At 52.8% G+C, this 13,150-nt stretch overlaps 2 protein-coding genes across 6 annotated transcripts in view; one reads left to right on the top strand and one right to left on the bottom strand.

Annotated features, from left to right (window-relative positions):
* The window catches only part of CA9 (carbonic anhydrase 9), a 7,714-nt gene extending 3,461 nt beyond the window's left edge, over nt 1–4,253 (top strand). Inside the window, exons 6-11 of the mRNA XM_008063135.2 lie at nt 554–620; nt 2,123–2,280; nt 2,486–2,630; nt 2,754–2,780; nt 3,829–3,910; nt 4,053–4,253. Of these exons, the coding sequence (XP_008061326.1) occupies nt 554–620; nt 2,123–2,280; nt 2,486–2,630; nt 2,754–2,780; nt 3,829–3,910; nt 4,053–4,113 (540 nt within the window). The 3' untranslated portion in view covers nt 4,114–4,253. The remainder of the gene's footprint in view (nt 1–553; nt 621–2,122; nt 2,281–2,485; nt 2,631–2,753; nt 2,781–3,828; nt 3,911–4,052) is intronic.
* Nucleotides 4,254–5,141: 888 nt separating this feature from the next.
* On the bottom strand, nt 5,142–13,150 carry TPM2 (tropomyosin 2). Of its 5 annotated transcripts, none has more exons than XR_002482249.1 (9): nt 12,970–13,150; nt 12,479–12,604; nt 9,026–9,159; nt 8,813–8,930; nt 8,648–8,718; nt 8,104–8,508; nt 7,860–7,922; nt 7,619–7,688; nt 5,142–5,293 (listed from the first exon to the last, which is right to left on the bottom strand). XR_002482249.1 is itself a non-coding variant. In XM_008063130.2 (9 exons), the coding sequence occupies exons 1-9, from the start codon at nt 13,081–13,083 to the stop codon at nt 5,211–5,213; spliced, it is 855 nt and encodes a 284-aa protein (XP_008061321.1). In that variant the 5' UTR covers nt 13,084–13,150; the 3' UTR covers nt 5,142–5,210. The 5 variants fall into 5 exon arrangements, 4 of the variants coding, with proteins under 4 accessions (XP_008061321.1, XP_008061322.1, XP_008061323.1 ...); XM_008063130.2 differs by having other exon boundaries at nt 8,433–8,508; XM_008063131.2 differs by having other exon boundaries at nt 8,104–8,179.

The raw sequence follows: 13,150 nt of genomic DNA, 5'->3' as shown, positions 1-13,150 counted from the left end.
CAATAAATCAAAAAATCAGCCGGGTGGGGGTAGCGCATGCCTGTAATTCCGGCTACTTGGAAGGCTGAGGCAGAAGGATCACTGGAGCCCAGCAGGTCGAGGCTGCACTCCAATCTGGGTGACGGAGTGAGACTCCAACTAAAAAAAAAAAAAAAAAATCCCAGCACTTTGGGAGTCCAAGGCGAGAGGTTTGCCTGAGCTCATGGGTTTGAGACGAGCCTGGGCAACTTGATGAGACCTTGTCTCTACACTAAGTCAAAAAATTAGCCAGGCGTGGTGGCTCATGCCTTAGTTCCAGGTACTTGGAAGGCTGAGGCAGTAGGATTGCCTGAGCCCAGCAGGTCGAGGCTGCGGTGGTCATGAGTGTGACACTGAATTCCAGCCTGGGCAACAGAGTGAGACTTCAACTCAAAAAAAACAACAACAAAAAATTTATCTTCCCCCAGCATTCTGAGAGCTGAGGAATGGAGGGAGGACTTTGGAACCCCACCTCACATTCAGGCCTCCAGCCATGGATGCATGTATGAGTCTGTCTTACACTGTCATCCCCTAGGAAGGTCCGGAAGAAAACAGTGCCTACGAACAGTTGCTGTCACATTTGGAAGAAATCACTGAGGAAGGTCAGTTTGTTGGTTTGGCACTACCCTTGATACCCTAGTTCATAAAGAATTGCCCTTGGGAGCACCAGATCTGAGGCTGGAGATGGCTTCCTCCTGTGCGAGAGGGGATTGAGGTGAGACCTGGCTCTCATCTTGGTAATAACTGAAGTTGACATAGGCAAACAGTCACTTGTAAACTGCTGCCCACAGGCTTTAAAGTTAAAAACCAAGCAAAAAACAAAATTAGGCAAAAAAAAAACAAAAAACGGTTTTCAGAACTTTAAGGTCAAATCTGGAGAGCTTAACTTTTTCTAAGAACTGTCTATTTCTCTTTCATAAGCATCAAATATTTTAACTTTATAAATACTTTTGAGCCGGGCTCGGTAGGTCAACCTGTAATCCCGTGTCTTTGGGAGGCTGAGGTGAGTGGATTGCCTGAGCCCGCGGGTTCAAGACCTGCCTGGGCAACTTGGTGAGACCCCCATCTCTGCAATAAATCAAAAAATTAGCCGGGCGTGGCAGCACATGCCTGTAGTTCCAGCTACCTGGAAGGCTGAGGCGGAAGGATCGCCGGAGCCCAGTGGGTCGAGGCTGCGGTGGCCGGGATTGGCCACTGCACTCCAGTCTGGGCGACGGAGTGAAACTCCAGCTCAAAAAATAAATAAATACTTTTGTTGGAAATCTTCTTTCTCTTCTCAGCACTCTAGATCTTTTTTTTTTTTAAAGCAGGATTTATTGAGAGGACAGAAAAGCTCCCAGAGCAGGAGGGGACCCGAGGGGGTTGCCTACTATGGATCTTAAAAAAAATTTTTTTTTGAGTTAGAGTCTCACTGTGTTGCCCAGGCTGGAATGCAGTGGCACACTAACGGCTACTACAGCCTCAACCTGCTGGGCTCAGGCAATCCTTCCGCCTCAGCCACCATGCCTGACTAATTTATTTGTAGAGATGAGGTCTCACCAAGTTGCCCAGGCTGGCCTCGAACGCCTGGGCTCACGCAGTCCTCTCGCCTTGGCCTCCCAGAGTGCTAAGATTATAGATGTGAGCCACTGCGCCCAGGCTCTGGGTCATTTTATTTGCTTTTATTTTTATTTTTGAGTTGGAGTCTCTGTCGCAAAAGGCTGGAGTGCAGTGGCATGCTCATGGCCTCTGCAGCCTTGACCTGCTGGGCTCAGGCGATCCTTCCACCTCAGTCTTTCAAGTAGCTGAAACTACAGGCATATACCACCATGCCCAGCTAATTTTTCTTGATTTATTGTAGAAATGAGGTCTTGCCAAGTTGCCCAGGCTAGTCTTGAACTCTTAGACTCAGGCAATCCTCTCATCTCGGCCTCCCAAAGTGCTAGGATTACAGGCATGAGCCACTGCACACATCTAGTCCTTTACTTTCTTTTATGTCTTACGGGAAGGGACCACACTTAGTGAAGAAGTGGAGTTGACTTTGGGAGGTGAAACTGTATCCCTATACCCTGAAGCTTCAAGGGGGCAAATATAGGTGAGACCCCAACGCAGGCCCTCTCCACAGGCTCAGAGACTTGGGTCCCCGGACTAGACATATCTGCACTGCTGCCCGCTGATCTCAGCCACTACTTCCGATACGAGGGCTCTCTGACCACACCGCCCTGTGCCCAGGGGGTCATCTGGACTGTGTTCAACCAGACAGTGAGGCTGAGTGCTAAGCAGGTGGGGCTGGGGCGTGGTATTGACATGGGGTGGAGGGAGGGGTATAGGGATATAGGATGAGATGAGAAAGAGGAGAATGAAGAAATCAAGGAGCTGGGGTGGGAGAGGCAGGGGCTGGAGCCCTGAGGTGCTGGCTCTGAGTCAGCCTGGGACCCTTATTTTCTTTCATGCTGAGCCCACCTGCACTGTCTACTGACCTCCCTAGCTCCACACTCTCTCTGACTCCCTGTGGGGACCTGGTGACTCTCGGCTACAGCAGAACTTTCGAGCAACGCAGCCTTTGAATGGGCGAATGATTGAGGCCTCCTTCCCTGTGGAAGTGGACAGCAGTCCTAGGACCGCTGAGCCAGGTGCAGCTTTGTCTGGTATCCTCCCTGCCACAGGTCCCTTGTCCTCCCATGTGTCCTCATTTGTGCTAGTGTCTGTCGCTGGTGGTCATAGTCCAAGCTCTAACGTCCCCTTTTTCTCTCTAGTCCACCTGAATTCCTGCCTTGCTGCTGGTGAGTCTGTGCCCCCCCTCCCACACCCTCCCATGCTGGGAGACACTCTCAGCACCGCTCAGCCCTGGAGCTAGTTAGGGCCACTCCTTTTCTGCTGCTCCTTGTTCAAAAGAACAGCCAGCCAATCCCAATACTGCAGAGTCAGATCATGGTGGGGGATTCCCCCATTGTCCCCAGGCCTTAGTTGATTGGAATGATGCTTCAGAAATCCCTCTCCCCAAACAACACTTAGCTTTTTTTTTTTGAGTTGGAGTCTCACTCTGTCGCTCAGACTGCAGTGCAGTGGCCGTTTACGGCCACTGCAACCTTGACCTGCTGGGCTCTGGTGATCCTTCCGTCTCAGCCTTCCGAGTAGCCAGAATTACAGGCATGCGCTACCACGCCCGGCTAATTTTTGATTTATTGTAGAGATGAGGCCTCGCTGCCCAGGCGGGTCTCAAACCTGTGGGCTCAGGCAATCCACTCACCTCAGCCTCTCAAAGCACGGGATTACAGGCTGAGCCCCGAGCCCGGCTGACACTTAGCTTTTAAATTTATTTTTTATAAGCCCAAAGCTTACATCATATTACTTAGCTTTGGTTTTTGAGTCGGGAGTCTCACTTTGTCACCCAGGTTGGGGTGCAATGGCATGTTCACAGCTATAGCTACCGCAGCCTCAAACCGCTGGGCTCAGGTGATCCTTCCACCTCAACCTTCCAAGTAGCTGGAGCTACAGGCGTGTGCCACCATACCCGGCTAGTTTTTTGATTATTGTAGAGATGAGGTCACGCCAAATAGCCCAGGCTGGTCTCAAACCCCAGCAGTCCTCTTGCCTCCGCCTCCCAAAGTGCTGGGATTATAGGCATGAGACACCCGTGCCTGGCTACTTAGCTTTTAGGAAGGGAAATTGGTACTTATATTACTCCCTTTGCAAGTATCCACTCCCACCCCTTTGGTGGCCTTTTCTGGAGACTGAGGCACTGGGGTCTGCCTAAGAACTCAGGGTGAGGGGCGCAGTACACTGGGCAGGCCTTTGAAGGAACTCTGCCCTCTCCTCTCCCCCTCCCAGGTGACATCCTGGCCCTGGTCTTTGGCCTTCTCTTTGCTATCACCGGCGTCGCTTTCCTCGTGCAGATGAGAAGGCAGCACAGGTATTATACTGACCCCTCCTTCGGGCATAACCCCCCAGTCCCCTATGTGGAGTCCAGAACACTAAGTGTCATGCCAATTGCATGCAAATGAGCTCATCCCGGGCCAGTTTTCTGACTGGGCTTCTCTGTTGTATACACACAGAAGTGGGACCAAAGGGGTTGTTAGCTACCGCCCAGCAGAGGTCGCAGAGACTGGAGCCTAGAGACTGGGACTTGGAGAATGTGCAGAGAAGCCAGCTAGAGGAGTCTAGGGGGAGCTGGAAACTTCGTCCTGTCATCCCCATCATACCACTTCCTTTTTTAACCTCCAAATAACTTTTTAAAATAAATGTTTCTAATAAAATATGTGAAAGTCCCTTTTGTTCCCCACATCAGAAGGACGATGTATTGCTTTCCTATTGCTGCAGTAACACACTTAGTGGCAATATAGATTTACTCTCTTAAAGTTCTGGAGGTCAGTGATCCAAAATAAGTCTTATGGGCTAAAGTCAAGGTGTCAGGAGGGCTGGTTCCTTCTGGAGGCTCCCAGAGTGGAATATTTCCTTGCCTTTTTCAAATTCTAGAAGCCATTTGCCTTCTTTGGCGCCTGACCTTTCTGCATATCATCCCAACCTCATGCTTCCATTGCCACACCTTCTACTACTGCCTTTGACCTTCTTGCCTCCCTCTTATAAGAACCATCGTGGTTACTCTGGGCCTACCCAAATCACCTAGGATAATTTCCTCATCTCAAAAATCTTAGCTTAATCACAAAGTCTCTTTCCCGTGTCAGGTGACATTTCACAGGATGTGGACATCTTTGGAGGAGGGCATTCTTCTGCCTATCACAGATGTTATTAGGAAGAGGACAGAAATGCCGGAGATTGTTGGAATGGCCCTATGCGTCTTGAGGGGTAGGGTAGACTGCAGCCTCTGGGTTTGAAATCACACTGAGGCTTTTGGGTTGTCACCTTGCTCAAGGAAAATATGCGTCACTTTTTGCAGTTTTGTCTTCAGACTGAATTATCTGATCCAGCTGCCTGTTGAAATGAGGAAGTGCTGCAGAGGGCAGCTGCTTTGCTTCTCTGCCTCACACAGCCTGTTCGCAACCCCTACTCAATGAGCCCAGCGCCCCATCTCATGGCAACTACTGAAGAGAAGGTCCCATCACTGAGCAAGGACCGAGGCCCTGCTCATTCAGGGCCCCTTCCATGTCCACTGCCAACACCAAAGAAAGGCTTAAAAGGCCCTGTGATGCTGGTCATGTCAGTTTTATTGGGTTGGGGCGGCAACACAGCCTGGCCGGGGGCAGGGCCAGCCCTCACAGGTTGTTGAGTTCCAGCAGGGTCTGGTCCAGAGTCTGGTGAATCTCCACGTTCTCCTCCTTGGCACTGGCCAAGGTCTCTGTGAGGGGAAGCAGCATGTGAGGAGGGGAGAGGAGACATGAGTGGGGAGACGGACAGGGGAAGGGGACATATAGACATGGAGTAGGTTAGGGGACACTGGAAGACACAGGCATTCAGGGACCTGAGGGCTTTCTGACAGAGGCAAATGGATGGACTGACCGGACTAAAGAGAAAAGGACAGACCTGGATGCCTCACTCAAGGCCTCAGGGACATGGAGGTAGGATGAGGAGACCTGAGTCATCAACTAATTTACCTTCCTTCTTTAGAAGGTTTACAAAAGTTGGAAACAGAAGGAGAGACAAAGACAGCCAAGAAAGGGAGGGACAGAGGGACGGACAGACAGACTTGAGGCAGAAAACAGACCTGCAGTTGCAGTGAAAGCCCCATGTTGCTGATATCCAACGTTTTTCCGAACTTCACTCCAGACCTTTCACAACCTTCTTGCCCTTCCCCTGCACCTCACCACCCCACTTCCCTTCCAGTCACGCTGTTTGATCCTGAAAACCCAGCTAAGTGCTCCAAGGTCGGTGACAGGCACCAGAGGGGTCATGGTGCTTGACGGGGTCACACATGCCCATGTGTAGCAGTGAGTCAGAGAGCGACAGACTGGGAGTGCCCGTGCGGAAGGGTTTCGGTGTGGGGGAGGGGTGGGTGCCACAAGATGGAGGGGGTGTCGGTAAGAGCCAGGGTCTCAGGAGTGAACCAGTGCTCTGCGGTGGTGATGGAAGTGCTCTCTGGAGGGTAGGAAAACAGCATGGAGACAAGTTCAGAGTTTATTAAGCAGCAAAGGGGGATGGAGTTGGCAACAGATAGAAGGATGAAGCCAGCGCCTGGGGAGGTGGGTGTGCTGGGGGCTCTCCCTGGGCTGCTCCCAGCCTGGCTGTGCGATGTTGGCGGTTTTTGCTCCTCCTGCCTGCCCCCCTCCCCATAGAGAGAACGGAAAGGAGAGAAGAGAAGGGGGCTGAGATGGCCACGCTGGCGTGGGGCTCAGAGGGAGGTGATGTCGTTGAGTGCGTTGTCCAGCTCCTCGCTGATGGCCTTGTACTTCATTTTCTGTGCATAGACTTCATCTGGGGTGGCCAAGGGAAGGATACCAGGTGGGAGTGTGGGGAGAGGGAATGGAGGGAAAGAGGAAAGGAAGGAGAGAGGGTCATGGAAAGAGAGAAAAAGAATCAGAGAGGTGGATACAGTGGGAGAGACAGGCCAGAGAACAGGCTGGACAGCTGTCGAGAACCCTCCTCCCCGTCTCTACCTGTCTCTTTTGTCCTCCTCTGTACCCCAAACTGGCTCTCCCCCCAGGAGCTCCTGCCTCCTCAGGGACCCGTGGGCACAGTGCTCTGGACAAGCAGGCATGCTTGCTTCAGTGGGGGAGGGAGGGAGGGTGCTGGGGCTACAAAGGGCTGACGTCCTAAAGTTGGAGATAAAATTGCTGCTTGCCTGAGAAGCGAGTGGGACAGTTAAAGAGTTATCTTAGAATATAAAGGAAAGGCAACTTTAGCCACAACAGTTAATAATAGAAGCAGCCAGAGAATAACACATATCTGGATGTTTGTTTAAATGTAGCTTAAAATACTTTTTTTCCACTAATATTGCCATGCAAACCTAGATGTTAAATCAAATAGCTCTCTATTTAGTAAAGAAGTCTTTAGGACATAATGCTGATGTGCTGCACTTGGAAACAGAGTTTCCTAAATTCATGAGGTCTGAGGGCCAGCAATATCAGCATTACCAGAGAGCTGGCTAGACACACATTCTCCAGCCCAAAGTTAGCAGTCACTTTGGGGTAGGACCCAGGAGTCTGTTTCTAAAGCTCTCCAGGTTATTCTCATGCTGGTAAGTTTACTTGGACTGTAGGCACAGCCTACCAGAAATTGGGGGAGTTCATGGAGTCCTAGGTGGTCCGACCCTAGTTTATTGATGGCAGATAAAATGTGATGAGAAGGCCGGGTGTGGTGACTCACGCCTATAATCCCAGCACTTTGGAAGGCCAAGGTGAGAGAACTACCTGAGCCCATGGGTTCGAGACCTGCCTGGGCAACCTGGTGAGATCTCATCTCTACCATAAATCAAAAAATTAGCCAGGAGTGGTGGCGCACGCCTGTAGTCCCAGCTACTTGGAGGTCTGAAGGGAAAGGATCGCCTGAGCCCAGCAAGTCGAGGCTGCGGTAGCCGTGAGCATGCCATTGCACTCTAGCCTGGGCGACAGAGTAAGATTCTGGCTCAAAAAAAAAATGTGATGAGACGATAAGGGACAGACTGATAGTCATAGGGTGTGTGGACCTACTTGAAAATGTTTGGGGTGTGAGGGAGTATCCCTTTTACCTTCTAGGTCATCGATGGTTTTCTCCAGCTTTGCCACAGACCTTTCAGCGAACTCTGCTCGGGTCTCAGCCTGGGAATAAAGGCAGGATGGGAGAAATGGCAAAAGATTTGGCCCTCCCACAGACCTTGGACTGAGTCAACCTCTCTCCCATCCCAATCTCCAAATGCCCTGCCACAAGCAGTCTCTGGTGGGGATCAGGGTGGCTTGAGGGGAGCCTGGGAGTGGGGAGAGGACTCTCACCTCCTTCAGCTTCTCTTCCAGCAGTTTGATCTCCTCTTCATATTTATCCTCCTTGGTGGAATACTTGCAGGGACACACACACACCATCAGTGCATGGCCGCCACCAATCCTTCATTTCTCCGCTAAGACCCTTCAGGCTCCTCATGGTCTTGCCTCCACTGAACACCCAGTCCTCCCTGCCTGAGCCCTTCACCTCCCTCCCCTGCAGGGCCCCATCCTCACTGCCCCTCTACCACCCCTCTACCTTGTCCGCTTGGGCCTCCAGGGATTTCAAGTTGTTGGTAACAATTTTCAGCTCCTCCTCTAGGTCCCCACATTTACTGCAGGGGGTGTGTGGCAGGGTGGGGTGTGAGGGCACAGTGAGGCCAGACAGTGGAGAGGGCACAGCGGGGGAGGGGCGGGAAAGAGAAGAGAAGAGCAAAGTCGTGAGAGTGACAGCAGGCGGAGCTTGGAAGCCCTAGGTCCTTCCCGACCCCCAGCAGGTGAGCAGGAACAGCCTGAGATGCTGAGATGGAGGCGAAGGTGAGCTGAGAGGAGGCACCACTGTCCAAAAAGGTGGCGAGAGGTCACTACCTCTTCCTCTGAGGCCATCAGGGACTTGAGGGCCTGGTCCATGGTTCGAAGTTCCTCCTCTAGCTGCCGGGCTCGGCTGGGGGCAGCGGGCAGGGGTCAGAAGACAGGACCTGTCCCTGTGGCCCCAAGCCTGGAACACTGCCTCCCCGCTGTGCAGAGGACCCCACAGCTGCTGGCTCGGGCTGACTTTCACTTGCCAGCCAGGGTATCTTTACCTCTCGGCCACCTCAGCTCTCTCTTCTGAGCGTTCCAGCTCTCCTTCCAGGATCACCAGCTTCCTGGCCACCTGGGGGAAAGTGGGAGAGAGCAAGAGTGGATCAGTGGTGAATGACTGGGGGGCTGGGCTGCGGAGAGAGCAGGAAGTGGGGCAGGGCTGTCACCTCCTCATATTTGCGATCTGAGTCCTCGGCGATGTGCTTGGCCTCCTTCAGCTGCATCTCCTGCAGCTCCATCTTCTCCTCATCCTTCATGGCCCGGTTTTCAATGACCTTCATTCCTCTGAGAGGCAGGGAGAGGGGTGAGTGTGAGGTCAGGACCAGCAGTGACAGGCGCACTTCCCCCTCCCGGCCTCCCTCCCAGGGCCCCCCGCCCACCTCTCGCTCTCATCGGCTGCCTTCTCAGCCTCCTCCAGCTTTTGCAGGGCTGTCGCCAGGCGCTCCTGTGCCCGGTCCAACTCCTCCTCTACCAGTTGAATGCGACGGTTCAGGGAAGCCACATCTGCTTCAGCCTGTGGGTCAGAGGTCAGAGGTCAAAAGGCAATGTCTGCCTTGGTTGAGGATCAGAGAGGCTCCAGAGGATGGCAAGATTCTTCTCAGGAAGAATCTAGGCTTCCTGGTTTCTAGGCTTTCTACCTGTTTCCCCCCTCAACTAACCATCTTCTATCCAGACTCTGTGTTCTGGCAAAAAAACATGCATTCCTTGCTTGACAAGCTCCACCCCCTGCTGTAGGACATCTTCTGGCACTGTGCATGGTTAGTCTCCTGATGGTTATCTGCACACAGGTCCCTCTGTCCCCTGTGAGAACACTCCAAGAGCTGGGACCAGGTCTGAGACAGCTCTGAGTCCTTCATAGTAGAGCCTGGCCCAAGTGAAGGTATGAGGGAGAATCAACCCAAGCAGACTTCACTGCTGCTAAGAAGAGCCATCACAGAATCAAGCCTAGTGAAGCCAGGCATCGTGGGGGTGTCTGATCCCAGCAACTTGGGAGGCCAAAGTGAGATGATCTCTTGAGGCCAGGAGTTTGAGGCCAGTCTGGGCAAGAGCAGCAAGACCCACCTCCAGAATGTGTGTGTATGGGGGGGGTCAATGGAGAAGAATCAAGCTCAGTGATGTCATCAGCTGCCAGGCAGACTCAGCAAAGAGTCCAAGAGGCAAGCAAGGGGTACATTCCTTTCAGCTCACCTCTTGGACCCTTTAGTGTGGATGTCCCTAATAAGCCTGTCTCTTCCTTGGCCAGAAGACAGCTAGGGGTAGTGCAGGGGCAGTGGGAGGGATGGATACTCAGTCCCTGGTCTTGCAATATGAAGGCAAAACCATGGAGGTTTTGGAGAAGATCTGATCATACACCAAGAAAATGACAAGGCAGAGCAGATGGGCATGGATAAAAGAAAATGAGAGGCCGTGTGGTTTGGTGCTAAGAGAATCGGCTCTGAGTCAGACTTGTCTTAGACCATGGCTCAGCCACTCCACACTTGTGTGATCTTGGGCAACTTGTTTAGCCTCTCTAAGCCTTGGTTTCCTCCTTCATAAACTGGAGTTAACCATAACAGTCCCTCCTTCTCAGGGCTGATCTGAGATAATGCAGTACTTCCAATACTCAATCAACAGGACCCTTTGGGAGACTCATAAAACTAAACAGATCCTCTTGCTCCATGCTAGATCCACCGAGTTAAAAGACTCCCGAGTGGGGGCTTGGAAACCTTCTCTCTCTCTCTTTATTTTTTTTTTGCTCATGGCCATGGCAGCCTCGACCTGCTGGCTCAGGCAATCTTTCTGCCTCAGTCTTCCAAGTAGCTGGAACTACAGGCGCATGCCACCATGCCCAACTAATTTTTGGATTTATTGTAAAGGGCTTACCAAGCTACCCAGGCTGGTCTCGAACCCCTGAGCTCAGACAGTCCTCTTGCCTCGGCCTCCCAAAGTGCTGGGATTACAGGCTTAAGCCACCGTGCCCAGCTTCTCTTGCTCACTTTTAAAGCCCCCAAGTGATTCTGATGATAAACCGAGTTCGGGAAATAGTAAAATAACATGCAGAAAGCACTGAGCGCATTGCCTGCACAGAGCTCGTCCTCCGTAAACGTTAGATTATCCCTGTCTCTCCCTCCAAAACAAGGATATAGAGATCCTGAGATTGAAAACTGGAAATGAGAAAGAAGAAGACGTAAGTAGGTAGGAGGAGCTGGGTGGCAGCCGTGGGACAGAGAGCAGGGAAAGCAGGTCCTGGGTGGGTAGGAGAAACACAACACCATATATAGAAAGTAGACTGTAGCCTGTCCTCCAGGTGCTGAAGGCACCTGGAGCTTGGCCACCTAGAGTGACAAGAGCCCATCATGGGTACAGAGCCAGATGACTCAGTGTGGAAGGATTCTGGGAACAACACTGGGGGTTGGGAAGAATAATTCAGGGGGATGTTGAGCGACTACTCTATAGAGAGGTGAGACTGTAAAAGAAAAACTCTCTTCATGGTGGTGGGGCGACAGGAGACTCTGGAAAGTGTGAGAAGTCCTGGGGTCCTCATGACAGGACGAATATTTGCCATTGCTTGCTCATCAAGCTCTTCCCAGTAATGTATGCTGCTCTCTAACCACAGGACGAGGACTACTGTCTCCATTGGACAAATGGGAAGCAAAAGAGAAACTGAGGCACTTTGTAAGCTGAGTGCTGTGTACAAGGTCACACAATGTTTGGGCACTCTTTCCTATCCGCTCCTGGCACTGTTCCTCTGCTTCCCTAGCTCTGTCCCTGTCCCCCCCTTCCCTCCAGCCCCCACCCAGCTCCTTGGGTTTCCAGTCCTGCCTCCAGCTGCACTGGGCCTTGGTTATTTATAGAGCGTCAGATGCCCAGGGTCGTCTTTGCTAGCAGCTGCAGGTCAGTTCCCTCCCAAGTGCCAGGGCTGGTGAAGAACCAAAACTGGAGGCTGGAGGTCAGAGAAGCCCAATGGGGGTGGGCGGGGTGGGGGTGGAGGGTTGGGGAGCATGGAGAATGGTCAACATGAACGGTCATGTCATCTCTGATGTTCAGACCATGTTTCATGCTAACCCTCCCTGTACATTCTGACCATAGGCTCGTCTTTGAACAATCGTGGGTGGAATGCAGATGCGAGAACTGAGGCACAGAATGGCGAAAGTGCCATGTCCCAAACCATATGGCCATTGTCTCCAACCTTAAGGAGACCAGGAATGGCAGGAAGCGGAGTAGGGCGGGCAGAGAAATCTCAGAGAAAGCAGGACCTGCCAAGGTAGCTGCTTTGGCATTTGTGGCCCTGTCCCTCTGCCCTGTGGCCTGGCGTGGTCTCCAGGCTGACAGCTTAATGAGGGTAAATGAGGAGCGTTAGAACCTGAGCTGGGGCCCCAGGACACAGCAGAGCTGCTGGAGCCAGAGGTCAAGGCCAGGGAATTTCTAGTGGCCCCTTAAGGCTGTAACTCAAGTCGGGCCCCATCTTTGGATCCCTCTTCCTTTTCCTGCCCACTAGAACCTCACACCCACATCCCCTCACCCCCAAATGTAGCTGCACTCTCCATTCCATTTTCAGCAGGAGGATTAACTGAGGTAGAGGGTAAATTCTTATACCATCCACCCCCACGGTGACTCACTGCTTGATCACTGTACATCGTAAAAGTTGGAGCCAAACGGAATTACAAGGCCAAATCCTCTGGGGAAAGTGGTAGGTGGTTTTGATTTATCTACTGTCTTAGGTTATTTGTGTAAGCTTGCCCTAGCACCCATTTCTGTCCTGGTGCCGGCCCCCTTCTCCCCTTCTCCTCACACTGAGGGAGCCCCTCCCTAGGGCACAAACTCTTCCCACTGTCCCCCAAGTCCACACTCACGTCGGTGGCCTTCTTCTCAGCCTGCTCCAATTTCTCCTGGGCATCCTTCACGGATTCAGAATACTTTTCCACTTCATCCTCTGTCCCCTTCAGCTTCTTCTGGAGGGCCTGCTGCTCTTCCTCCAGCTGCAGAGAGAGGACTCAGTCAGCAGGGCCCGGGTGGGGGCCCAGGCCCAGAAAGGAGGCAGGGGTGAGGGTGGGGGGGGCTGGTGGGGAGGAAGAGGGATAACAGAGGAGGGATGGCCCAGTCAAGGGTGTTGGAGGGGCCTGGGGTACAGAGAAAGCTTCAAGCCCCAAGACACAAGGGGAGAAGCACAAAGTAGCTCCCCAGGCTACAGAGGGTGAGATGAGGTGTGGCTTTGGCTAAGGCCCCGAGGGGACTGTGAAGGCCCAGGCTCCACGCTGCGTGGGCGAGAGCCTTGGGACCTAGGGCAGGGGGCCACCCCAACCTCGGTGTGGGGAGAGGAGGTTGCCCCGGGCCCGGGCCCCACCTGCTTGCAGCGGTCCTCAGCCTGCTTCTTGTCGGCTTCCGCCTGCTCGGCGCGGTCGATGGCATTCTCCTTGTCCAACTTGAGCATCTGCATCTTCTTCTTGATGGCGTCCATGGCGGCGGTGGGGGGTGGGCCGGCCGGCGGTGAGGACCGGGGGCACTGGGCTGGCTGAGCGGACTGG

The sequence above is a fragment of the Carlito syrichta genome, unplaced genomic scaffold, assembly GCF_000164805.1.
Source record: "Carlito syrichta isolate Samal-C Ts95f unplaced genomic scaffold, Tarsius_syrichta-2.0.1 Scaffold306593, whole genome shotgun sequence".
NCBI classification, from domain to species: Eukaryota; Metazoa; Chordata; class Mammalia; order Primates; family Tarsiidae; genus Carlito; species Carlito syrichta.
Note: the sequence above shows the minus strand (reverse complement) of the source record. Positions and strands in the feature narration are given on the sequence as shown.

What these genes read in the sequence shown, in the direction of transcription:
- TPM2 (XM_008063130.2), bottom strand. Translation starts at nt 13,083, where the DNA reads ATGGACGCCATCAAGAAGAAGATGCAGATGCTCAAGTTGGACAAGGAG. An exon ending in GCAGCCGATGAGAGCGAGAG is followed by an intron (nt 8,931 to 9,025) that starts GTGGGCGGGGGG and finishes CCTGCCTCTCAG; the next exon opens with AGGAATGAAGGTCATTGAAA. An exon ending in AACCATCGATGACCTAGAAG is followed by an intron (nt 5,294 to 7,618) that starts GTAAAAGGGATA and finishes TTCCCCTCACAG; the next exon opens with AGACCTTGGCCAGTGCCAAG.